Raw genomic sequence first — 25,894 nt, 5'->3', positions numbered from 1 at the left:
CTGTTTTTGTCAGTTTCTCCTTGTATTTCAAAGGTTTTTTTCTTTCTATGTCTTCATTTCAGTTTTTCCTTTCTTGAATCCTACTTGGTTTTTGTTTTGTTTTGGTGTTTGTCTTTTCCTAATAGGTTTTTTTCCCCTACTCCTGACCCCCAATTTTTAAAAAATCTCATTGTTTTAACTATGTCTCTTCTAAACTATATCTACACACTGCATCTTTTAAAATTTTTATTGTGGTGAAATTCATATAACATAAAATTAACCATTTAAAGGAACAGTTCATTGGCATTTAGAACATTCACAGTGTTTTACAACTACCACTTCTATACTCATTGTATTTTAATTCCACTCATTTATCTTTAATTTTTAGAATAAAATACAATTATTTTTCTCTGCTTATCCAGTAGAAGAATTAAACAGAATATAATAATTTCTCATTTCAGTTAAGATTACGTTGAGCTGCAAGAAACAGAAAACCCCAAAATAACAGAAAGTTAAATAACATAGAAATAGATTTCCCTCTCAAATTGGAGAAGCACAGAGGCTTTCTGGTTTGGCACTCCATGATGTCACTCCATGATGTCACTCCACGGTTCTTTCTGTTTTGTTGCTCAGCTATACTTGGCTTTCATTTCCAAGATCCCTCCAAATCTAAGATGGCTATGGGAATGCAAGTCATTTAATCTGCATACAAGCCTGTTGGGAGTAGAAACAGTTAAAGAAGGAATGCAATTTAAAATTTTATATATATATATATATATATATATATATATATATATATATATATATATATATATATATATATATATATATATTTTATTTTTTTTAAAAGACACCTCTCCCTTAAAGGACTTACCTGGGAGTTCATACATACTTCTGCCTACATTCTCTTGGCTGGAACTGAGTCATGTGGCCAAACCTAGCAGCAGTGTAGACTGAGAAATATTTTTATTCTAGGTAGCCATAGGCACAGCTAAAATCAAGAGTTCTATTACAGAGGAGGAGAAGAAGAACAGATCGTGAGAAATAACTAGTTTCTACCACACCACCCCATACATAAATGTAGGATACTCTACTTCTTCCTCCTTTCTTCTCTCCTCCAATTTCTTAGTTTTTATAGATATCAGCGAGGTGTTAGATTATAGAAGCTATTTATTAAAAGTTTCCAATGTGCCGGTATTTAATCTTCACAACAACCCTGTGAGGCGGGATAAGTAATGTTATTATCCTTATTATACAAGTAAAGAAATAGACTCAGAAAGTTTAAGCACTTTACCTAAAGTCACACATCCAGTAATTCAAACCCATGCTATAGTGTCCAAATTAACCACTGTACACTCTCAACTCTTTTGTTGTTAATTGTTTTTATAATGCGGTATGTACATTGTCTATCTTTTCTTTAAAGAATGATTTTTGACATCTGCACTGTTTCAGAATCATATTAGCATCACTTTCTTAAAATTAAACATCTTTTCCTCTTTTTGTGTTTTGCCATTTAGTTTTCGTTGGGGTTTTTTGTTGTTTTGTTCTTTTTAGTTTTTACTGTTGGAATTACAAAAAAAGTAAACAGCATAGTATAATGAATCACCGTGTAGTTTGAACAGTGATCAACATTTTGCCAATATTTTTTTTAGTCATTCACCTTGTCCCCAGCCAGGTTTTTGTTCTTGGGGATTTTAAATCAAATTCCATTTATCGTACTGAAAATACTTCCGTAGGTATGTCTAACTTGTAAGGCTTTTTCCCCTAGCATAATCTCTATAACACGATTGTACATGTCAAAATTAATAACTTGTTAATATTTTTGAATTCTCCACATTATCTAAAAAATGCCATTTCTCAATGAATTAATCAGAATTAAGATCTAAGCAAGTTCCATACTTTGTATAACAGGTTCTCCACCTCCCTTTTTTTATGCCATTTATCTGCTGAAGATATTCTTGATTTTTTTTATTCAACAATGTTCTTGCATTTTTTTTTTTTTTACTAATACCTGGTTTTACTGTGATACATATTTAAATAATATTTTTTTCTGAAAGAAAAGTGTTTATTATCTTTCTAAGTCTTAGTTTGAGAATGTCTTTCTTTTTCCCTTCTCCATGAATGGCTACCTAGTTTGGGGAAAGAAAAGTCTGAAGCCAGTCAGTCAGGTCGATAGATATGTGATGGGGGGGTGGGTGTATTGTGTGTGTGTGTGTGTGTGTGTGTGTGTGTAAATGCTAATAGGATTTTTTTCTTATTATTTTTGGAAATTAAAGACTGAACCAAGATAACTCTGGGTCAAGGATGGCAGTTGTTTGATAGGTGTGTATTCATTCTGTGCAAAAGACAAGCATTACTAATTGAGCACGGCACTCTTTCCCATTGAACACAAATGAAGCCTCACATTCCTTTAAAAAAAAAATAAACCCCCTGCCCCCGGAAAAAAAAACAAAACATCTTTTTGCCATCCCTAATGTCGTTCTCTTGTTATTAAATTTCTTAGCATGCCCTTTGAAAGTTCTTACTTTAAATCTGTTTCACTCAGGAAGGTTTCCCTTTTTTTTTTCCTTCCTTTCTCATTTTTTAAAATTATTGCTCTTCTCTTTCTTTTCTTTTTTTTATTTCATTGCTTTCATCTTTATTTTTTCTTCTTGGTTGTAGAAGAGGCTCAAGCAAGTCATCTATTTCATTATTCAGTTTTCTATTTGTATTTAACTGCTACTTAACTGCCACACTTTAGTTTTTCCTGACCATTTCCTCAAATGACTTCCTAATCTAGATTGAAATGCAATTTATTCTGCTTGGGTTTTTTTGTTTGTTTGTTTGTTTGTTTTTTTACTTTTTTATTGAAGTTTAACCTTCATAAAGTAATGTGCACTGTTCTTTTAAGTTTAAGCTCGATACATTTTAATATATGGTTATATTCCTGCTAACTGCCACCCAGATGAAAATATAGAATATTATTGGCATCCCATTAGGCTCCTTTATGCCCCCTTTTGTTAATACTTTCCTTCACACAGGTAACCATTATTCTGACTTCACTCACTATCAATTAGTTTTGCCTAGTTTTGAACTGTATATAGACAGAATCACATAGTATATACCCTTAGTATCTGGCTTCTTTTCTTCAAAACAATCTGTGAGAGATTCATCCATGTTACATATAAGAGTAGTTCATTCTTCATATTGCTGTGTAACATTTTGTTGTATGAATGTACCACAGTTTGTTTATTCTACTATTGATGAAAGTTTGTTTCTTTTACCAGTCTTAGCTCTTATGAAGAAAGCTGCCAAGAACATTTTTTTATATATCTTTTGGTGGACATATACTTTTATTTCTCTTTGATATATACCTAGGAATATGATTGTTAGGTCATAAGGTAGGTGTATGTTTAACTACAGTAGATATTGCCAAATAGATTTCCAAAGATGGTTGTACCAATTTACATGATCATCTGCAGTATATAAGAATTTCAATTGTTCCACATCTTTGCCAGCACTTGATTTTGACTTTGGTTTTGGTTTTCATTTTTGCCATTCCTGGTGGGTATGTAGAAATATCTCATTGTGATTTTAATTTGCATTTCCCTGGTGAATAATGATGTTGTGTTCCTTTCTTTCTGTTATTGGCCATTGGGAGATCCTCCTCTGGTATGCTTGTTCCTGACTTTTATTTTTTCCATGGATGATTTTGTCTTTTTCTTGATTGGTAGAATGGTTTTATTAATATTCTGAATATTAAGTCCTATGTTGGATATACATATTGAAAAAATCTTTCAGTCTGTGGCTTATGTTTTTGCTCTTAATGATGTCTTTGATGGACACAAGTTCTTAATGAAGTCAAATTTGTCAATATTTTTCAATTATAGTTAGTACTTTTTGTGTCCTATTTAAGAAATATTTGCCTACTTCAAGATCATGAAGATATTCTACTTTTTCTTCTAGAAGTTACTTAAGACCTTTAACATTTAGGTCTGTAGTCCATCTTGAATTAGTTTTTGTTTATGGCATGAGGTAGAGGCAAGGTTAATTTTCTTCCTATATAGATACCAGTTGATTAAACACTATTTGTTGAAAGATCTATTTACCCACCAAACTGCAGTAGTGCCTTGTCATAAGTCATATGATTTATATATGTTTAGGTCTATTTCTAGACATTCTGTTTTGCTCCAAAGGTTTGTTTATCTGTCCTTGTGCCATTAATGTTGAAAGTTTCCAAACTTTTCACAGTAACTCTCCTACAGAAATATTTATTTATTCCTTAGATTGCTATCCATCTATCTGTTCAATTGTAATACGTTTTAATGTATTAGGTGATTTTTTTTTTTCATCTCTATTGAGGTAGTTTATACTTGTTCATATTGAGAGCTTAGATGTGTCTCTGTTAAGACTAAAAGGAAAAGAGGAATATTTGATTTACACTGCTGGTGTTAAACATTCCTAGAGGCATGTAGAAAGGAAACTAGAGCTACAGATAGTCATGGCAAGGTGCTAACTTACTGTATTTGCTGGAGTAGAACAAGTTTCTCAACTTAGTGTTCTGATTTAGGGGTCTTTAACTCCTTTAGAATTAAGCCTCAGGTTTATCTTCCTTCTGCTACACCAGTTATAAGCCAGCAATTGCTAAGTTTCTTCTGATAGGATCTGGCTCTGCCCTTTTAAGTGTGCCACACCCGCTTTGGCTCTTTTCATAGTTGCTCAAAGACTATTAATGAGGTAGGTATTGCTGCTAAAATCTCATCTACCAGGCAGAGGATTGAACATCAGTTGTCCTTTTCCTCATTCCAGTCGCATCTGCTGTGTCTTGCAGAAAATTCCTCATAGTGTCTGGAATGTGGTTGCCTAGTACTGATATATGCTTTACACACACACACACACACACACACACACACTTTTATTTCAGTGGAAAACTGAAACGGTGGACAAAATAGCTACAAGAATATACTTAAAGCTATTTTAAATACAAGTCAATGCTAGTTTTTAAACAAATGTTTAGCCTTCCAAATTGATTATATTGGTAGTCATTATTCATTTTATTAAGGTGAGCATTGTTCTTAAAATGTGCATGCATGGACTTAAATGTGTGTGACTTGTTACTTCATAACAGGTAGCTCTACTACACTCCTGTAAACTCAGGGAGGAACAATCCAGTGTTCATGAAGATACCCTCAAGCCTTTTTGTGCTAGGTCTCAGCTCTACAGCTTCTTATCTCCCCTACCCCCATCCTGGCAGCCCGAATTATAAATAGAAACAAAGCCCAAAGACCCAGTAAGCTGCACAGAGGAATGTAAGACAGTGATAGATATCCAGAATGGGATAGGAGTGATTGTTTTGAAACTCATGAGTTTTGGATGATCTGCCTATATGCCTTTATTTGATAAAAATGTCACATGGCTCTCTTGCCACTGGCTAAGAGAAACTGACCTTAGGATTAGGGATAAATTTTGTGCTCTTGTTGAGCCAGAGTCCTTTCCCAAGCCAGCCTGTTGAAGACCCAGCTGGGGAATAGGGACTGTTTCCTATATTTGTAACTCCAGTGCTGGTTGTAATTCTAAGAAATTGGTAAGTAGTAAATAAGAGAACAGATTTCGATATTTGGGGCTCTTTATACCTGGCTTTTTTTGTCGTTTATTTGTTTTGCTTTTTAGTGTAGCTAAAGTATGTAAATACATTGTTTTAGTCTTTGTCTATATATTTTTTAATTTTTACATTGTAATTCAAATATAAGAACTTGGAATAGACCCTCAAGTGATATTTTTTGAATAGGGAGGCAGTAATAGGAAATTCAACTAGGAAGACCCTAGTTTCAATTGTAAAGATACCTCCTTTCTCCAATAATTAGATCTGATCAGGGTTCAGACCCACTAAAATGGAATGGGAGGGGGATACATCACAACTAAAAACCTTGGCACTTCTATAAGAAATTTAAATAACAGGCAGACATATAGAGATTCATAAATACGTACTTGGTGCCAGCTAAACCACAGAGAAGATACTGTATTTGTGGTCCAGAGAAGTTAAATATTTGTGGTCAACTTAAAATTCAACATAAAACTCTCATCTGTGATAGAAACTATCCACAAACTGCATAGAGACCATGCAAGCTGCATAAACTCTCAAAGGCCTCTCCTCTCACCCGCTGGGCTAGAAGAGCCTATTCTCCTTTCTTCATACTGCATAGCTGGCAGGCCCTTCTAGGAGAGAAAAGGCTCCCTGGCTCTCTGGTTACCTACCCAAGAAGCCTAAACTAAGGTCCTCTCTGCTTTGTGGCTCACTCCTTCACATCTGTTCAAATGGCAGTTTATCCAGCAGCCTTTCCCCTGTTCATCTTTTATACAATAGCAATACTCTCCCTACCCTGTTACTCTCTGTCCCTCTTACCCGACTTCATTTTTTTTCCTAGTACTTCCCTACTTGTCCTGTATTTGTTTGTTTCTTAGTCTTATAAGAATGTTAAGCCCCATGACAGCAGGAATATTATTTTATTGGTTGCTATATTCCTAGTGCCTTAAATAAGACCTGCCACACGTGAGAAGTGCTTAATAAATATTTTTTGAATGAATTCAGTGGAATACCTTAAAATGTTTCAGGAGTACAGTCTAGGGAGCAAAGAGTTACACCCTGCCTTGGAATAGAGTACTGTTACACGGTAGAACCTCAGACTGTGAGATCAGCCTGAAACACCTCAAATACCTTACTTTCTGTTCTGCAGTAACTGCATATGGTCCCTGAGAGGGAGACTGGCACTTGCAGACGGTGCCTACACCTTCAGATGTACAAGGCGCCTCCTGCCATAACACCTGGCTTACACATAGTGATAGAATTAACACAGTTTAATTTTTACAGTAAAGAAATATTGCAATATTTGTTTCTGGCCTTCGAATTTGTTGAAGACCCTCTGGGGCAGGAGTTCTTTTTGGGCAGCATGTAGACTGGAGTACATATGTACACTTTTCACATTCTTTTTTGATACGTAAATGCACTCTATCTTGCCCAGCTTTTTGTCATTTGAGACCCTGCCTGGTTGAGAGGTCTTCTGTTGCTAACCACTCCCAGACCTCCTGGACTTGATAAGTGATAGACTTCACTGATGAACAGGGATTTTTCTCCTATCGGCTTTACCTGTGCCATCTTTGCTAGGTCTTCCAGTCCTCTCAACATAGGGAAACTTTGTTGCAGTAAATATCTTGGGTTTTCTGGATCTATTCCAGAACCTTATTGTTGATGACCTTTAGCATTTGCTTGGTTCACAAATGTTGTTGAGGATCTCTAAGACATGCTATCAGGTTTAAAAAAATGGCATAGTGTATTGCCATTTATATAAATATATTTATAAAAGGTATAGGGAGAACCCATAGTTAACCATATATGATAATATGTGCATAAATATCTCTGAAGGACATACCAGAAACTGTCAGCAGGACTGGGGAACAGATTCTAGAAACCAGAGGGGGGAAGATTTTGTTTTTAAAATTCAACCTTTTGTACTGTTTGTTTGTTTTTAACATATTCTATGTGTTTAAACTACACATTACTAAGCAACTTTGGTTTGACCTGATACTTGGAGCCAAGGTGCCAGGCACCATATCTTCAGTGCCTCTAAGTAACAATGCTGTCATTGAACTTCTTTTCTGCTTTGTTAGCAGCAAGAATGGCTTTTGCCTAAATAACAATGCAGTGACAGCTTTTAGCTCTGTATTGTCAATTAAACCAAAAAAAAAAGTTTAGGCTGTGTATAAGCTTCCTGGTACAGCTGGTACAGAAATATTCTTCTTTCTTATCAGTGTGAAGCACTGAAACTATATTTTAAGCTAATTTATATAGTAGTCCCTCATTATCCACAGGGGATTCATTCCAAGAGCCCCAGAAGATGCCAGAAAGTGCGGATCATACCAAACCCTATATATGCTATGTTTTTTTCCTATAAATACATACCTACGATAAAGGTTAAACTATTCTTGTGCTTCGGAGCCATTATTAAGTAAAATAAACGGTTACTTGAACACAGGCACTGTGATGCCAGGACAATCAATCTGATAACCAAGACAGCTACTAAGTGAATAACAGGCGTGTAGGGTATATGGTGTGGATACGCTGAACAAGGGGTGATTCACACCCCAGGTGGGACAGAGTGGGTCAGTGAGGTACACAGTGAGATTTCATCATGCAACTCAGAACGGCGCACAATTTAAAACTTATGAATTGTTCATTTGTGGAATTTTCCATTTAATATTTTCGGACCACAGTTGACCACGGGTAACTGAAACTGCAGGAAGTGAAACCGCAGATAAGAGAGGACTACTGTAATTAATTGTTTTCATGTCTTTCTATGTGTGTGCTTCAAAAGTAGAGAAACAGCATTCATAGTTACTGGTTTGTTGTTGCTACACTTGTTCTTAGTCTAATAACTTGGAAAGATTTAGCAAAGAATCAAATACATTCTAACAGCAGCTTTTTAATTTTTTTTTCAAATTCCATGAGGATATACATAGGCTTGGTGATCAGGAATGGATCAGATGAGGTACCATCAACTCTAATGCCATTTTGCCAAAATGACCAGAAAAATACATCTCCTTCATCTAAATAAAAGTCATAGTCTTCATTATGCTTTGTTCTGGTCATAACACAACTCCATATAAATTAGTTATTCTGTCTGGGCTTGAGTTTACTCTCTGTAAAATAGGGGTGACAGTAGTCCCTTAATAAGTTTCAGTAAGGAATAAATGAAATTTAAAAAGTGAAAATGCCTAGATTATAAAAATAAAAATATCTCTCAACATATATGTTCTTCATACTGAGTGGAGGGAGCACTTAAGAAAATTCCAAAGAAACAGCCAATTACCAGTCCAGGCCTACACCAGATTCCCATATACCTTCCCAAATTATCATGTAGTTTCTGTTGCTGTTTTCTTTAATTCATAAGGATTTCCTCAGATTCTCCACCAACTTCATTCTCTACCCTTTCAGCTATTGCTATTGTGGCTTTAGATGTAGAAAACGTGTTAGATTTCTCTTTTAGGCTGAGATGCAGGCCCAGCAAGAAATTAGGCAGGAATTAAGTATTCAGAAGGCAAGGCAGATGTGCTTACAGTTATATTATTCCAGGATTCCCCTATAATGGAAACCCTTAAATGAGGATTTGTGAGCCCTTGAAGGAGAACAGCAAAACACCACTTTGGAAACAAAATCATTCTGTCTTGGGCATTCCAGCACTTCCCTTTCCTCACCATTCCTTTATGCAATCCCACCCCACTCTTGGCCCTGGCACATAATCCCATGAACATGCCACCTGCCTTCTCTTTCTCTCTGGCCCCATCCTTTGGCTGCTCAGTTTATTTTTTCCACATCCTCACTCTTTTTTAGTTCCAAGCTAAATAACCTTCACAGATGGCTTGTTCCATCAGAGCTGTTTAAGAACACAGGACAGTGAACTGGGGTCCAGAAGGAGCTGCCAAAGCCTGAGGCTGCCTTTCCTACAGAGGCCCAAGACAACTTTGTCATCAGCTCCCTAGAAGTCCACGGACAGTGAACAGAGAGGCTGGCAGATTGGGTGGTGGAATGTCTCTTTAACACTATAATCCTCTAGCAGCTAGCAACTAGTTCTCACTTAGATTTACAAGTCAGAACCTGGAGCTGGATATATTGCATACTCCATTTTCCACAGAAGACAGAGCACTTTGTAGTTGGCATTTCTCCCCCACTTTTTTACAGCATGGAAACCCAACAGGAAATGGCAGTCCCATTTGTGTTTTGGATCGTGGTTTGAGTCCTTACTGAACTTCTTTGTGAACTCCTGGAGAGGTCTAGATCCCTGCCCTGACTGACCTGAAGGGCAGTATTCCCAGCTGTCAGCACATCCTTGGGAAGAGGGGGAACTTCAGTCGCCTATTAGAAATCCTGCAGATGAGAGAAGACCCAGAATTTCACTCTTTCTTTCCTGTCAGCAAGGACATGTAAGTTTCCTGTCTGCCTTGTCATCAGCTTTGAAATACTTTTCTCCTACATCCCCCCCGCACTCCCATGTATGCAGTGGCCTGTAAGCTTCTGTTCCCATTCATTAGCCCAGCACCCTCCTTCCCTTTGTCATAATCAAATGGGTATGGTTATTTTGTCCTCGTGACAAGGCGGTTTTTTCTTTGTCCTCACAGTTATTCCTTGTGTGACTTAAGACCTCTCTAGTCATAGTATCCCTCTCTTTCCCTTCCTTCTTTCTCTTCCTTCTCTAACTGTAGCCTTTGTAAGTAGATTCTTCTGAGATCACTGAGGAAAGGCAGTATGTGCCTTTTGCTACTATAGGAGTCTCTTTTCCGTCAGCAGTGTTCCTGTAAGAGACCCGCTCCCTTCCTTCATGTTGGTGGCTTATCTGCTTGAACTCAGGCTTAACAGGGCAGGGAGCAGTGGCATGTATGGAGTGGTCTGACCAGACAAAGGGAAGTTAACTCTCAGAGAGAGAAAACAGTTGAAGAAGCTTCCCCTGGAAAGAACAGAGAAGGAAAGAGAAAATTCTGTGGCAAGGAAGTACTCCTTGAGAACTCAGACAGAAATCAGCATCTCTTCTCTAAGCCTGGTCTTTCTACTGAGAAGTAAACTATTGTTCTTTCTTTTCTCCATCTTCATATCTTCCTCCATGATCAAGGGTTGCCATATGAACAACACACTCTGTTGATTACCCAGTAAAAGTTGCTTGGATTGACAGATTTGTGTAGCCTTTGTGTGCCAGGTAGGAGGAGGAAGCTTTGATTTCCTTTGTCTTGCCCCCATGCTCTCTGTTGGACCTTCCTCTCTACAGTACATCCAGAGGTCAAGACTATACTGTAGTGCAGAAAACTTTCTGGGGACACTCATATATAGGTCTTAACTTGGTGTCCAACAGTGGCTACTTTCTCATATTCATTCAGCTCATCAACTGATCGGCTAAGGTCTTACCCATACTGTGTCCAAGGAAATAAAATTAATCTGAATGATACAACTCCTTTTAGGGAAGGTGCTCTGAAAAATTTTAATTTCAGTATCTCTGTTCTTGCCTGTAGCTTAGCCAAGCACACCCATTTGGTTTGTATTCATCTAAACACAAATTCATCAGAACCATTTATTTTGTCCTGAGGGCAGGCCTTTGGGCTGCTGGTGAAGGTGTGGGGTGTGAGGTGGTATCTTTTAGTGAAAGGATTGAAGTAGGTCCCTTTCTCCAAAAGTACCATTACCTTCCAAAGATATTACAAACTATACTGGACTGAGCACAGACTTTAGAGTAAGACAAATCTGGGTTCAAATCCCAGCTTTACCACGTGCTAGACATTTCTTTCCTCTGAGTTTCAGTTTTCTCTTCCTCTTTCTATCTCACAGATTACTGTGATAATCAAATGAAATAACAATGCTTAGCAACCATCAGTCACCACTTCATCTCCACCACAGCTTTCCCAGTCATATTTCAGCCACCAAGAAGCTGTGACCAGTGAAAACTGCAGAGGAAGTAAAGTTCTGGCTTGTTCTACTGGCCACTACCCTGAACCTCCGTAATGGGCTTTTTGCATGCTCATAAGTTTTTGTTTTGAGAATGTACCCACCCTGAGTTTGTTCAGTATTCTTTTTCACTTGTGAGAACTTCTTTCATGATCAGTTTTCAAGGGCTTTAGAATGTCTAGATGGTGCTTCTCCTAGAAGGCAAGCCTGTTTCTTCTGTGCCGCCACAGAGGTGTTACTGGCAGACAGGTCTCCAGAGACCACTCCATACCTCTCTGCACCTTGGTTTTTCTTAAGGAAGCTTTCCTGGCTTCGGGTCTGGTGAGGAGTTAGCCAGAAAGCTTGTCCTCAACCTCCTATGGGACTCACAGGTTTGGCTTGTACCCTCCAAGTGGCCTGGAGGGAGCTACAGGGTGTTGGAGATGACCATGGGAAAGAAACGGCTCACAAAAAGAGCACGTTGCATGAGCCAGCAGCTCCCCACTCCTGGAGCAGGCTCAGTGAGGCCGCTGACAAGAGTCTTCAGAACACTAAACAGGTGATTAAAACATCAGTACAAGTCTTTCCAAACCTCACAGAAAGCCAAAAACTTAGTTTGGACACCAACAGAAATTTTCCGCTCTGGAGCTTTATAAACTGGTCTGCTGTTTCTTCCTCTGCTCTGTGGCCAGAGGGGAGCTCTGTGCTAATGATTCCATAAAACCCTCCAAGTCTTCCTGAGAGTGGCTTATTGTGTGAAAAGAACCTATACCACCTTTTTTCATCAGGAGTTATCTCTAGCCTCTCGCTATTAGTTCAGTTTCTGAATCATCAGTCCTTCCAAAAAGGCCAAGCCCAGCTCTTTTCACTGCCCCCTGTGACAGAGCTGAGCTCCAGGATCAAGGTCAGTGGCAGAAATGAACTGTGTTTCCTCTCCTCCTTTCCAAGATGACTGCTCAGAATGATAGAAACCTTTAAGAGACCTTCAGAATGATCTACATTTTGCAAACAAGGTTCAGTAACTTGCCCACGTTAGGAAAGCATGAAATGAACTTTCCTCTAGACCCGGCTTTCCCCAGACCTATGGCATGTCAACTGTCCAAAAGAAGTACACCCAGACTCTGAAGGAGTCCAGTCTTTAGAAACCAGCAACGAGAGACTGCCCCCTTTGAATTTCTATACTAGATTAGTTCTTTCCCTTTGTGGAGATTGTGAGCGCCTCAGCACAGGTAAATGGCCTGGATCCACTGAGAGCTATGGGCATTTGGACACTGATTTAAGAGCAGAGGCACATCCCTGCCCCTCCACTTACTACCTGCATAACCTTGAACAAATTAACTTCTCTGTGCCTTGATTTACTCATCTGTAAAGCTAAGATAATGACGGTACCTACTTCATGAGATTGTTATCTGGATTAGGTAAATTGGTGCATGGAAAACATTTGACATAGTGCTGGGCATGTAGCAGCCATTCACTAAGTGTTCTTCGTAACTATTAAGGGTGACAGAAGCATACAGCAGGTTTGTTGTTACGCCTTAGAAGGCCCAACAGTGCTTGCTCCTCCAGGAAGCAGCTCTGGTGAGGTTGCGAGAACATTGAACTAGAAAGCTGTTGCATCTGGCTTCAAATCTCATTTAAATCACTCAATTTTCACTTTCTTCATCTCTGTTATCATTATCTGGATGTAACAGCAACTGTTTCATAGAGTACTAAGGATTTTCTAGATCCTAAAAGTGCTATGAAAAATATAAAGTAGTATTTTTTGTACCTTAACTAAAGTGGAGTTGCATTTTTTTAAAGTGTGATCATCTTCACATAGCTTTTCAGCCTTTAAAGCAGTGATTCTCAAACTTCAGTGTTCCTAAGTTCCTGGAAGACTTGTTTAAAGTGTACAACCTAAGGCCCTATCCCCAGAAATGTTAATTTATGTAGTCCAAAGTGGAGTCCAGTAATTTGCATTTTTAACAAGCTCACTGTGTGATTCTGATATAGGTGATTTGAAAAAAAATTCTTTTTAGTGTTCAGAGGTGAAGAAGGAGAACTAATATCTATTGAACTTCTTCTGTGTGCCAAGTATTTGCCTGTCTTATACTTAATCTCTAACTATGAATAGACTTTAGTTAGTTCACAAAGCTTGTCTTATCTCCAACCATGAAGCATTAGCCACATTTGATATTTAGAACTCTAGATGTAGGACCTGAAAATAAAATTTGAAGTGGCTTTACATCTCAACCCTAACCTCAGGGAATTTTTGCATACTATATTTTTAATTTGCTGTGGGGATTCTCAAGATATGGGTATACTTTTTCCCAGAGCACGACGACCTCAGTGCTTCAAAGAGCATAAGTCTCACCTCTTGCTTGAGGTGCGTTATACCTTGCCCTGGGGCAACAGCCTCCACTTAAGGCAAGATAAAACATGCCCAGAGCTTGGCTTCTTGTGGTATCTTATTTCAAACTAGGAACTCTGTAGGCAGCCTGTCAACAGAGAGCACATTTCCCTAACTGAGCCCAAACCTCCTTGGAGAGCACCACCCAAAGCAGAAAATTAGCATCCCTGAGTCTGTCCAGGGTGTCTGTGTTACACAACACAAGGAGCATGATTCGCGTAGTAGACAATGTGGTTGGTACCCCCTGCATGATCATGATGTCCTCTGGAATTGTCCTGAGGTCCTAAGGTTGCCATCTACCTCCCATGATCATTGTCCAAGTACCCATAGTGTATGTTAGATGCTACAGATAGGTTTTTCTTTAAGAGACTGTGTGTGTGTGTGTGTGTGTGTGTGTGTGTGTGTGTGTGTGTGTGTGTGTGTGTGTGTACGTGTACGTACGTACAAATTACAGTGCCTGCCCTCAGGAATCTTACTTAGGAGAGAAAACAAGACAGATTAATGGGAGAAAGATATTAAGAAGTATAAACAAATCAACAGATCAAATTTATGGATGTCATAAACTTGAGAAGGGAATACATTCCCAGATGACAAATTAGAATCCAAAGAGAACTTGACAGGCTGCAATGAAAGAAGTAAATAAGATGAAAACAGATCAGATAAATGTAAAATCTTATCTTATCCAGAAAGTCAGCTGTATATAGCAGGTAGCATGCAGCACAATACTAAATAATAGGGTTTCTTATAGCGTGGAGAGACCTCAGTAAAGGAATAGTATAAAAGAGAATAGTTAGTGGATATCTTACATTTAGTGGAGGGAGATATTACTTAGCCACATATGTGAAAACAATTTGTTGATTAAAAGCTCACAATGTGTTGTTAGCGCAAGTAAGGTGGTTAACAACAAAACCAGTGCCGTTTTGGCCTATTCATAGAATTGAGGTATCCAGAATGGAACAAGGAGATATTCCTTCCTCTCTTTTCTCCGCTGCCGGATCACATGTGGGCACTCATTCTAGGAGACACAGTAGTCTCAGTGAAAGTCTTAGTGAAAGAATGTGCAGGATGTTGAGGAGACAGTTGAAGTGAGGAACAGTTGAAGGAAGTTGAGACTGTTTAGCCTAGAGAGAGTATAACACAGCAGACTTCAAATAATTTGAGGCCAGTTATGTAGAAGCAGAAGTAGAGTTTCTTATGTGGCCCCAGAAAACAAAATTAGAAGTAGTGGGAGACAGATTGGGGCTTAAAAGGGATAGACAGAAATTAGAAAATTCCAAAAATAGAATGAGCTCCCTAGTAGAAAACGAGCCCTCTTGTAGATTCACAACTAATAGACCTCTCATACAGCATGGTCAGGACTGAAAGTTAACGGGAAAAAAAACCTGTTAAGTAGGTATAATAAAAACTACGTATGTTTCTCAAACATTAAGTAATGACGGTTTTAAAAGCTTCCCCAGGGTCTTGAATCCTTTCCACCTGAAATATTCAGTAAAGGGTTGGATCACTGGGAGATGATATTGAGGAGGTTCTAGTGTGGCTCTGAATGATCAATAACTCACTTTGTGGCATATAGGTAATACAGATGTTGAGGGCTGCTAATGAGGTCAGAGAAAGATAAATGAAGTATAGGCCTAACCCACAGGTGCTGAAGAGACAGCTGCGCATTTGGAAGAAGTTAGTGTCAAGTTACTGTGGAATCCCTCCGTGGACTGAAAATTCTCTGTAGTCAAGGACTGCATCTGCCTTGTTCTCTCTTGTGTGCCCAGGATGTCTAGCATAGTCCCTGTCACATAGTAGGACCTTAGGAAATATTTGTGGATAGTGGGCTGACACAGTGGACAAAGGCTTCTTAAAAAAAAAAAGGCTTTTTATCACATTTAAAGGAAGATAAGAGAATTATTGATTGCATAAAGGTAAAGGCACTGTGGGTTGTGGCATAATTTGTAAAGTCTCAGAGGTGCGAAGGGGAGCAAATGGCATGCAGGGGAATATCAAACAGTTGCTTCAGGCCTGGATCTGAGGATTAGGGAATAATAGCAAGAAGTGAGAATGGTAATGTACAGTGGGGAGGTGTGGGTGTGTGGTAGAGGGCTTGTAGAGATCGTTGAAAAAAATTGGGATTTCATCTGGTAGCAAGGCTGCGTCCAAGAGAATTCTCTGTCCTGACTTCCTTAGGACACTTCTCCCTGAAAGAGATAAAGGAAGAGTGTGCCAGGTCTCTACAAGTTTTTCTTCTCCTCAGGCTGCCTTTTCCTCTTACCTTGAGGAGGAAGAATAAGAATTCTGCCCTCCTGAATGTTGTAGGTAATTTATGGGGGTGGAGGAAAGGGTTATTTTTCTCTTGATACAGGAAGTCTTTGAGGTACCTGATCTGAATGTGGCCCATCCCCCATCCCCTCCACACTGGAGCAGGGACTTTGCTTTGTTCTCTGCTGAATCCTCAGGGTCTAGAATAATACCTAGTGTGCTTAGTAGGAAGTTAGTAAATATTTGTTGAATGCTGCCTAAATGTGTTGAATGCTGCAGATGTCTCAGAAAGGGTGCTCTCCCCACATGTGTAAAATAAATAAAACTAGGAACAGATTTGGTTAAGGAGCCTGAACACAATCCTAAGGGGTGGTGTGGTCTCCTGATCCTGCCTGTCTAGAAAGCAAATAAGAATGTGGCTCAAAGCAACTAGAGCCCAAGATACAATTCTGGCCCAGAGCTAACTGGCAATGTAGAAGCAGACTGCATGTGGATATTTGCAGACTGAGACAGACATCAGGACTTTCATCCCCAGGGGCTGAGCTTGTAGCCTCCCCTGCTGGTTCAGTAAGTGAGGGCCCCAGCGCCTGTGTTCCAGGTTTCAGACCAGCTGAAGCCAGCCAGACCTGAAAGGCTTGTGTTGGCAGTGCCAGTATCCGCCCCTAACCCCTGCCAATGTGGGTGGCTGTCCTCAGAGCACTCTGCAGGGGAAGCCGATTGGATCGCAGCCCGAGCTACTGCTGCCTATAGTTTGCTCTCTGTGACGCACTCACTGTTGAAAATGCACCTTGCTCGTACGGCAGGAGCTCAGAGCGCTAGAAGAAAATACTTTCTTTCCATAAGGGAACAGTTCAAGAAGAGCAAGCTGTACCCTGTCCTGGAGAGCCCAGACTCCTATCTGGCTTTGTTCAGAATATCCAAGCTCAGGAAGTGCAGGTGGGTAGAAAATGCCTCTTTGGGAATTTTTTCATCATTTCTCTTATATTGAGAGACCTGGAACAAGGATCTAGCTGAGTCTTTAATTTAAGGAGGATACCATTAGCATGGGCAAAGCCACCACCCACACCCCAGTATGAAGGGACTAGATGGATAAGGCAATTGTGATGTTCACTATAGGAGTTTATTTCTGATGTGTGCATTGGTTTCATGCTTATCCTAAAGCCCAGGATCTTGGGGCCTCTCTAGAGTCCTATTGAATGCATTCATGGTCCAGGAATATTTTTGGAGAATAGGAGGGATAGCTAAAGAGAAGCTGGGCCTTCCCTCTTTCAAGTGGCCTGCCCAGCAGCCTGGACCAAGCACCTTAGCTCTGAATAAAATATTTCAGCAGCTTCAACATACAGATGAACCTTTCAGGGCCTCTCCCCTCAGCCCTAGGGTGTTTGCCAGCCTTATGCTTCCTTCCTTATCTCTGAGTCTTGTTTCCACACATCTTAGTGGTATTAGGCAGAATGCCCCTCCCACTCCTGAGCAGAGTGAGGCACCAAGGAAGAAAAAAAATTACAGCCACTCATTTATTGAGTACTTACTGGGGCCAGGCACTTTGCTGAGAATTTACTATGCATTCTTTTTTAAACCTCACAAACAACTTGAGCAAACAGGCTCAGAGACATTAAGTAACTTGTCTAAGGACACACAGCTAGAAAGTGACAACTAAGAATTGAGCTTAACGTTCAAATCTTATGATCTCAGGTTCAAGTCTCATTGCCTGACGATGAAGCCCAGGCTCTTGACTAATTCCCTGTATCGCCTCAACTCTCCTCTTTCCAGAACAGTTCCATTTTTCCTACTGTACTTACCTTCTCTCTGCCAGTGTACACTCTACAACTTCTCTGTTTTCCCAGTTCTCTCTCCAGAACATAATCACCTTCTCAGTAGTCAAGGAGCTGTACCTTTTGAAATTTTCAATAAAACTATTGAAGTAGCCTCTCTCCCCACCACCAAGTGTACCTACCTAACCATTTGCCAGTTCCCACGCACCCCTCTCTAGGAGACATAAGGCCAGCGTGCACGCACACACCAAAACACAGTTGGATATGGGTGGGGCGAGTAGGCTGCATACAACCCTAAACAGGCATCTGCATTGCCAGCTGATTAGTAATGGCCCACATCGCCTCTGCTAAGAAGGAAACACAGCTGTTGGGACCAGACACGTGGAATGGTGTGACTGCTGTGGGTTGGCCGATGATGTTAGCATTTCATCTTGTGACCCATTGACCCCTCAGCTAGCACAGACCAACCATAGAACTAGGGAGGGCTGCGTCTGGACATTGGGATCAAAAGCGACTGAAGGAGAGATCTTTGCTTAGTTGCCTTGCATAGAAATGAGGTCCTATGACAGCAGGGATAGGGAAAGAGTAAACTGCTGATTGAGTTGATCCCCTTGGACAATATGCCTAAGGATTGTCAGGATATGCATCTGGCACAAGGACCCATGCCTTTTCTCCCTCTGACCCTCTGTCATTCAGCCCCTGCACGGTTTCTTCTTTTCCCTGCCCTCTAACCCTTTTTCTCAATTCAATACCAATTTGTTGTGATTCACATAGGGGCAAATGTCTCTCTTGTAAACTGCCTCTGTTTTCAGACTGATTGTGCATCCTTGTGGCCTACTTGCCTCCTGCGTCTGGAGTCTACTTGCTGCATGGAAGCCCCTCCCTCTAGGAATGTGAATAAACCATTTCCTCTGTCCTCCCAGCTCCAGAGGATTCCCTGGGTCTGAACTTTCATTGGCAGTCCTCTTCTTAGACTGACCCACCCTCAGCCACTGCAGAATTGTCCTACCCACCCTTCAGTCTCCTGTGAGGGTGAGTCGTGCATAACTAGAGGTTCCCAGTTAGTGAAAACACTTTAGTCTTAGTTCAATTTTTTGTTGCTAATCCGTAGGCTTGGCTCATTAAAGATGATAATTAACCCGTTGCTAATTGACCTCAGAAGCCAGCCAAGCAGCCTGTATTTTTACCAGCCTTGTTGGTGGATTTGCAGGCTATTTTAAGGTTTCTTAATAATCTCAACAAGATTTCACTTTCCTGTCTGCATCTTATTTGCTCTAAGGACATTCTGTAAAATTAACAAGCTATAAAGTTTGATTGAAGGTTTCAACAAATGTGAGAATAATTGACTCCATTTAGAGAAACAAAGAAAAAAACCTGTAAACTTGAGTTTGTAGGGGAAAACCCGTGTGATTTTTCTGTTTGACCAGAGGAGCAATAGCAAGCAGGACTTTTAAGACCAGAAAAAATAGAACTGGCTGATAATGCAAGTTTAAATTCTGATTCCCCAAAACCAAAAGTTCAGAGAAAGAAATTTTGCAAAATCTAACCAGCTGCTATAGTGCTCAGACCTTCCAAGAGGAGAACTGGGCATCTTTGTGGAGAACTGGGACCCAATAAAGATGGAGTACATCCCTCATTCCCTAGAGCTTGCATCCAGAAAAGCCTGGTTTAGCTCCCTGACCCTTTTTTCTGTTCCTTAACTAGATTGAGAGGGTTTTCTCTTTTCCCCATGGCTGCTTTGAGATATATTAAACCTTACAACTCAGAGTACATCATACTCTGATGCCTGGTACTCAGTTCCTTTTCTCTCTCTCACCCTCCCCTATCTTCCATGTAACAGCTTAGATCTCTTTTTCTGTTCCTTCCTGGGCATCTCTGCCCAGGCTGGGCATGTCTCCTGCTGAGTCGCTGTGGAGAGTCACCAGTTTTCAAAGAACTCCATTCTTTGCTTACCCACTGCTCCACTAAGGTACCCCAGACAGGTAACTCAGTCTGCCTTTCCTCTTCTCTGTTAACCTATAGGTTTCTTCTTTCCTTAGGACCTAACCTTCCTCTTAGCTCCAGCCTCTACTAACCCTAGTGCATGCTCACATTATCTCTTTCTAAGGAACTGAGCCTGGGACTGGCCAGGCTCCTGTATCACTTTGCCACATCTCACTTTCAGTTTTCCTTTCTGCTTGGTTGTTTGCGTGTGGACCTGATCCGAGTGATAACTGGAGTCCTGAAGCTAGAGGTTTCAGTTCCCACTGATGGGGCATGCTGCCTCAGATGGTCTTCAGGGGAAGAGAAAGGGGCTTTCTCTAGGTGCCTTTCAGCTCTTTCCTGATCCGAAGCCCCAGTTTTCTTTTCAAAGTTGACTGGAATGATTTGTGTGAAACATTTTGGCCATTAACTTTGGAGTTCCTGATTATCTCCTACACAGTGAGTCTCCCTTCAGAAGGGCCATGACTGCTACTGAGAAGGTGCTGGGTCCCAGGTTTTCTGAGTTATTCCCTGGCCAGCAGCCCTTTTAACCACCTTTAAGCCCAGCTCAACGCAACCAGTTAACAGCCCAGGAAGGAAGCCTCTCTTGCCCAGCTCTTTCTCCTCTAGAGAATCTAGAGTTTGCCCAGAGCTACAATATACATACCACTTACATTCTCTGTTTTTCATTGATATAGAATGGAAAAATGTACTCATGAACAGAGTTGTTGTGGGGATTATGTCATAGACTTCATCTGGACTCCTTCCTTTTCAAGCAGGGAGCCTAGCTTTAACCCCTCTCCTACCAGGAAGCCCTCCTTGGCCAGACAAAGATACCTCGAAGTTGGCTCTTTGTGGGTGGTTTGAAGGGCTTCTTCTGTCACAATATCTCTTATTAACCATATTTAAACTCGCCCCACTCCCCTCCGCAACTCAAGTGCTGGAGGCTTTGGAGAATATGCTCACGAGCCTGTAGAACTCCAAGGATGAGAAAACTGTGGTCCTCACCTCACTGGGCTTATTTCTCCAATCTCGAAGCAGAATGATTTAGCTAACTGGCCAGCAGGCTGGAGAGAGAAGGCTTCTCTATGCCCCTGGGCAGGCCCTAGACTTTCTACCTCTCAGTTCCCCTCTCTAACAAATAGCTGGAACCCCATTTCTCACTCTCACAGTGCACTTTGAAAACCTAAGGAAACTTTGTACAACCGGAGCTCTTCTCCCTGCTAGTTGGGTTGCAAAGGACAGGAGACACTTTTCTTAAAGACTGAGTGACTTATCTTTCTCCAAGTAGGTAGAATCGTTTTCAGGCCTCTTAACTCCTGCTCAGAGACCTCACTGGATCCAACTCCTTTTGAGAATCACCTAGGAATGGCCTTGCCCTAGGGCAGGGACTGATGGCCATAGTAGACAAAATTCCCAAGGAAACTAAGTGCCTTCTAAACAGGGTGAAAATGAAAATGGGGAACCCCTGTGAATGGCAATTCCCACTGATCCTCTAAGGATGTGCTACAGGATGTCTGTATCCGTGGGTCCCTCTGTGCCCTGGAATTCCCCATCTCCGTAAGTCTCACATCCACAGATGTGGCCTTTCTCTCTCTTGGCCAGGAATCTCATGCTTCTTGAGCCATTCAACATGCCACCTAGCTTATGCTCTAACAGCAGGAATTTTCTTGCCCTCCTGGCATATCACACACACACACACACACACACACACACACACGCACACTTTCTTCTTCTGGGCAGGTTTCGACTGCACACTGCAGGAATTCCAGCATACCTCTCACCATCCAGGTGATGCCAAGGACCATGGCAAGCTTTTTCTGTCCTTTTCCAACCCCTTAGCCCCCACCTCTTCACCATTCAGTGGTAGCAGTCTCACACCGAAAAGGAAAGTCCTGGACCCATTACATAATTCTCCATAGTGCAAGCAGTAGCTGGGGCATAAGGTCAGAGGTCATAGTGGGGTCAGGTGGCTGACACACAGTGTAACGACAAGGTGGTTAAAATTAGACCACAGAGAGGAAACTGGCAGTCTTGTGGAAATGCAGAAGTTTCCTCTGCAAGTGAGAGGCTGGGGATGTAGGGAGGCCACTGTGCGTGCTGCCTGCCAGGCTATTACTCATTTCAGCTCTGTTCTTTAATGCCTTTTAGCCCTTGCTTCTGTATTTCTAGCCTTCCTCATCACATGTTCGAATGCACGCGATGGAACCCATGGTTACCTGCCCTGGCCCAAGGAGAGCTTCCTTCCTCCTTCAAGGAGGTAAGCCCGGGACCGGGCACCCCAAGCTCAAGATAGCTATTCTTTACAAAACTTTTTCTGGGTAGCTGAGCATCTTTTAGGTCAGCCTCTCAGGTGGGGGTGGTCAAAGTACTTAGCCTGAGATTCAGGCTTATATGGCTCTAGGACCATTGGTGAAGGTGAACAGGGACCACTCCTAGGCAGAGAGAGTAGTAGCAGGTTTGCCTGGGAGAGGTGGCAGAGGATGGAGTTACAGAGCACACAGTTGACTGATGTGTGCTGTGCTTTCCTGGCCAGCCAGCTGGCAGAGTGGTGCTCATTTCCACACTGTCCTAGAGGATATGGATCATGCCTGCCTCATCTGCTCCCTGTGGTACCCATCCAAGTTTCCCTGTGCCTGTCAGCCCTTATTGTGAGCCTCCTATGTGCCCTGCTCGTCCTTAGCACCCATTGCCAGGGAAGTACGAAAAGTATGGGATGTAGTCTTTGCCACCATTGCGGGTTTCATCCAGGTGAGGGAGATAACAAATATACCTGTAAAACAATGAACAAACAATCAAAGACAGACTTTAAGTTAGTACTCTACTGCGTGATATAGACATAGAAGTCCCTTTCATGTTACAGTATGGGAAAGCATTGGGGGGCAGGGAGCACTCAGTATGGGCTAGAGTTAGTGATGATGAGAAAGGGCTGCCACCCTGTGGCATATCTGGCCACTGAAGTATGTTTCCCTGCATGGACTGGCCTTTACCAGCTTCCAAGTTCCAGATCAAGTAGGATCACTCCTCTCCCTTGGTGAGCGCCTGCCATACAGAGGAGAGGGCCCCAGAGGCCAGAGAAGAAGAGAAGAGCATGAGAAGGTACAAGCAAAACAGATGGGGTTGCAGGTGAGGCCATGTGTGTGTGGTCTCACAGGAGAAGGACCCCAGATAGAGTGACTATAGAAACTTCATCTGAGACACTTACAGATTTGACAATTGCTCAAGATATTGAATTTCATTTCAGCTAAATTAGCCCCAGCTTCTCTGACAGCACTGGCTTATATACTGATATGGCCACTTGGGAGCAGGATGGCGTGAACCCCTGGAGGAACAGAGCTTTGGTGAAACACCCCCCACCTGCTTCGCCTGTCTCCCTTCTCCTGACAACAATTTCCTGCCTGACCCCAGTCGCTTGAGCATGAGAAGCTCTTAGGTGGAGCAGGAACCCGTCAGGGGAAGCCCAAAATGATCCAGCTGAAATGAAACAGCCAAGAAAACCCTCATTATTCATTTTGCGTTTAGGCTGAAAGTTCTTTTGAGATTCTGGAGAGAGGAGAGCTTGGAGAAGAATGGAGAGTAGCAGCGAAGGGTACCAGAAAGCTGTATTCTCTGAAAGCCAGTGGTTTGCACTCCACCCTTCTATCGATCACCCTTCCTTCTATCAATTAGATACAAAACTTAGAAGAATTTTATTTAGTCTTTTTTTATATATCAGGACTTCAGTGAAAGAAAGGCAAAACCCCAGAGGATACCTGTCATTGGTCCTGGGGTTGTCTGCTACCCTAGAGATGACCTAAGGAGAGATGATGATGACTTTCTTCCTTCAGATGATGATCTTGGTCCTCAACCCACCCTTAGCCCGTGCTCACCATCTCTCACACACACACACACACACACACACACTCCCTCTCACTCACTGTGCTTCCCTTGCCCAGTAACTTTGATACGTTTCTCGTGCCCCTCAGCCAGTAAAATGTCTCTCATCTTCATCTTCCTTTTCAGAAAATGCTGTTTTTCTTCTCTCCCTCTCACCCTGTAGGTTATTGCAGCCGACTGCAAAAGGGTCACAGTGCTGAAGTATTTTCTGGAAGCCCTTTGTGGACAAGAAGAGCCTCTGCTGGCATTCAAGGGTGGAAAATATGTGTCAGTGGCACCCGTCCCAGACACCATGGGAAAGGAAATGGGAAGCCAAGAGGGAAAACAACTGGAAGATGAGGTACTATGCGGGAAGAGCCCGCTGTGGCAGAGGGAAGGCTCCCCTCCCTACCCCCTCCAGCCGTGCTCTGCCCATGGCTTCGGCTTCTACCCCTGGTTATTTATAACCAGTTAGAGCAATGTCAATGTTAACGTGACCAGCCAACTTCTCAAGAGTGCACTCTGCTGGTGCCCCTTCCTGCCAGTCCCACCCCAGTGCCTCCACCTCACTCTGCTACGAGTTCCAGATGCTTCTTTTTAATGTTACATTGGAGGAGAAGGGAGGGAAAGAAAGAGTTTAATAATGTGCAGCTCTGGAGGCTTAGGAAAGGCATTGGGGCGGGGGGGACAGTGTTAGGGTTCAGGCTGAGGATCAAGTTTATAGATGTGTGGAGCTCAGTGCAACACAGGCCTGAACTCCAGCCTCTAGCACACGTACAGGAAGAGCTGACATTGCTGGCCCCGTGTGGAAAATCACCCCCTCCCCCAGCCTGCCCTCCCTCCATCGTTCCCTCCCTCCCTCCTGCACATCCTGATGTGATTAAGGAATTCTCTCTTGTTTGTTTGCCCTTGGTTGTTCCTGTAGCCCTTGCTTCACTCCAGACTGTGTGTGCACTAGTATGCACACGCCTGAGCCTGTGTACCCACCCTTGATAAACCCTGCTGGCAGTTGCCCTGCCATACATGTATTTATCCTTCTGGGGTTGATCGTTGTCATGAATCTGTGTGTGCTGGGTTTGTATATCAGTTTAAGTTGAACACTGCTGCCAGCTTCCCTGCTGTCTGTGGGTTCTGAGTAAATGTGAGTGTGTGACGGTGTCGGCACATATATGTGTTTAATATCACTGCCAGCTATCCTGCTGTATCCTGCTGTGCGTCTGGGTACGGGTAACTCTGTCTGGGTGTGTGTGCACACAGCTCACTTTTGCCTGATGGTTGATTCTTTCCTTCTTTTTACCCCACAGTGTTAAAGACAGAGGGGCCTTAGGTGAGAAGGAATGTGGGACTTAAGGAAGGGACGGAAGCAGTTCTAGCCAGGGGCCAGGTCACCCATAGGCCAACACAGTCATTTGGCCCACAGCAGTCTCAAGCGCCTGGTGGAGCAGGGTGGGGTGCAGGGATGAAATCAGCAACAGGCCAGGGAAGCCAGATGTCAGCTGGAAGCTGTCGTTTATGATCTGAAGCAGTGATAGAGTGGCCACCTTTGGTTCAGAGTCTTCAGAGCAGCAAATTCTTGGACTGGCTTCATTAGAATAGCTGGAGAACCCCACCCCACCCCTGATGACAAAGGGCTCAGCTTCCAGGACAGAGGTAGTTCCAGGGATAAAACTGAGCCCATGATTCCATATTCTCCAGATGAAACCTGGACAGGGAATAACGGGAAAGAATGAGTTGGCAGCATGGGAGGAGACAGTGGGGTTGCTAAAGCCATCAGAGTGTCCAGGCTTCAAGCAGGACAAAGCAGTGCCACCCAAGCCCTGGTAGGACAGCATGGGTGGGGCAGTGCCTCAGTCAGTTATATCACCAACACATTAAGGCTGAGGCAGGCAGTGGAAGGTCAACAAGGCTAGCTCTCCAGGATTGCTATGAGAGATGTCCTCTGGCCAGTGCAGCCTGCAGTTCCAAGTTCAGTTAGGCAAGTGAGGCCCAGAGAAAGGGCCTCTATAAAAGCCAAGGAAGGCTTCTTCCACTCTTACAAAGAACAGACCAGCTCGCTGGTCCCAGATTGTGGCTGTGCCACACTCACTCACTCTTCTTCTAAGTCTTAATTGACCAGACAAAGGTTGTGACCCATGCCACACTACCCACTTCTTCCTTTTCCCACGAGCCTCCTGGGTTCCTTTATGTTAGCGGCCCCTGGGAAACCCTACTTACCCTGGTCTGTGTAATTTCATAACCCTGCACTTCCTC

The 25,894-nt window shown here is 42.2% G+C and overlaps 1 protein-coding gene across 5 annotated transcripts in view; it reads left to right on the top strand.

Annotated features, from left to right (window-relative positions):
• SMG6 (SMG6 nonsense mediated mRNA decay factor) overlaps positions 1–25,894 on the top strand; it is a 194,371-nt gene that overhangs the window by 148,302 nt on the left and 20,175 nt on the right. For 4 of the 5 annotated variants that reach the window (XM_039886322.1, XM_039886323.1, XM_039886325.1 and 1 more), the window contains 2 exons: positions 16,899–16,991; positions 23,829–24,005. In XM_039886322.1, the coding sequence (XP_039742256.1) occupies positions 16,899–16,991; positions 23,829–24,005 (270 nt within the window). The remainder of the gene's footprint in view (positions 1–16,898; positions 16,992–23,828; positions 24,006–25,894) is intronic. The other variant, XM_039886324.1, reaches the window with a different exon arrangement.

Source organism: Pteropus medius, unplaced genomic scaffold (genome assembly GCF_902729225.1).
Source record: "Pteropus medius unplaced genomic scaffold, Ma_sr-lr_union100, whole genome shotgun sequence".
NCBI lineage: Eukaryota > Metazoa > Chordata > Mammalia > Chiroptera > Pteropodidae > Pteropus > Pteropus medius.
This window is presented reverse-complemented; position numbering and strand designations above follow the sequence as displayed.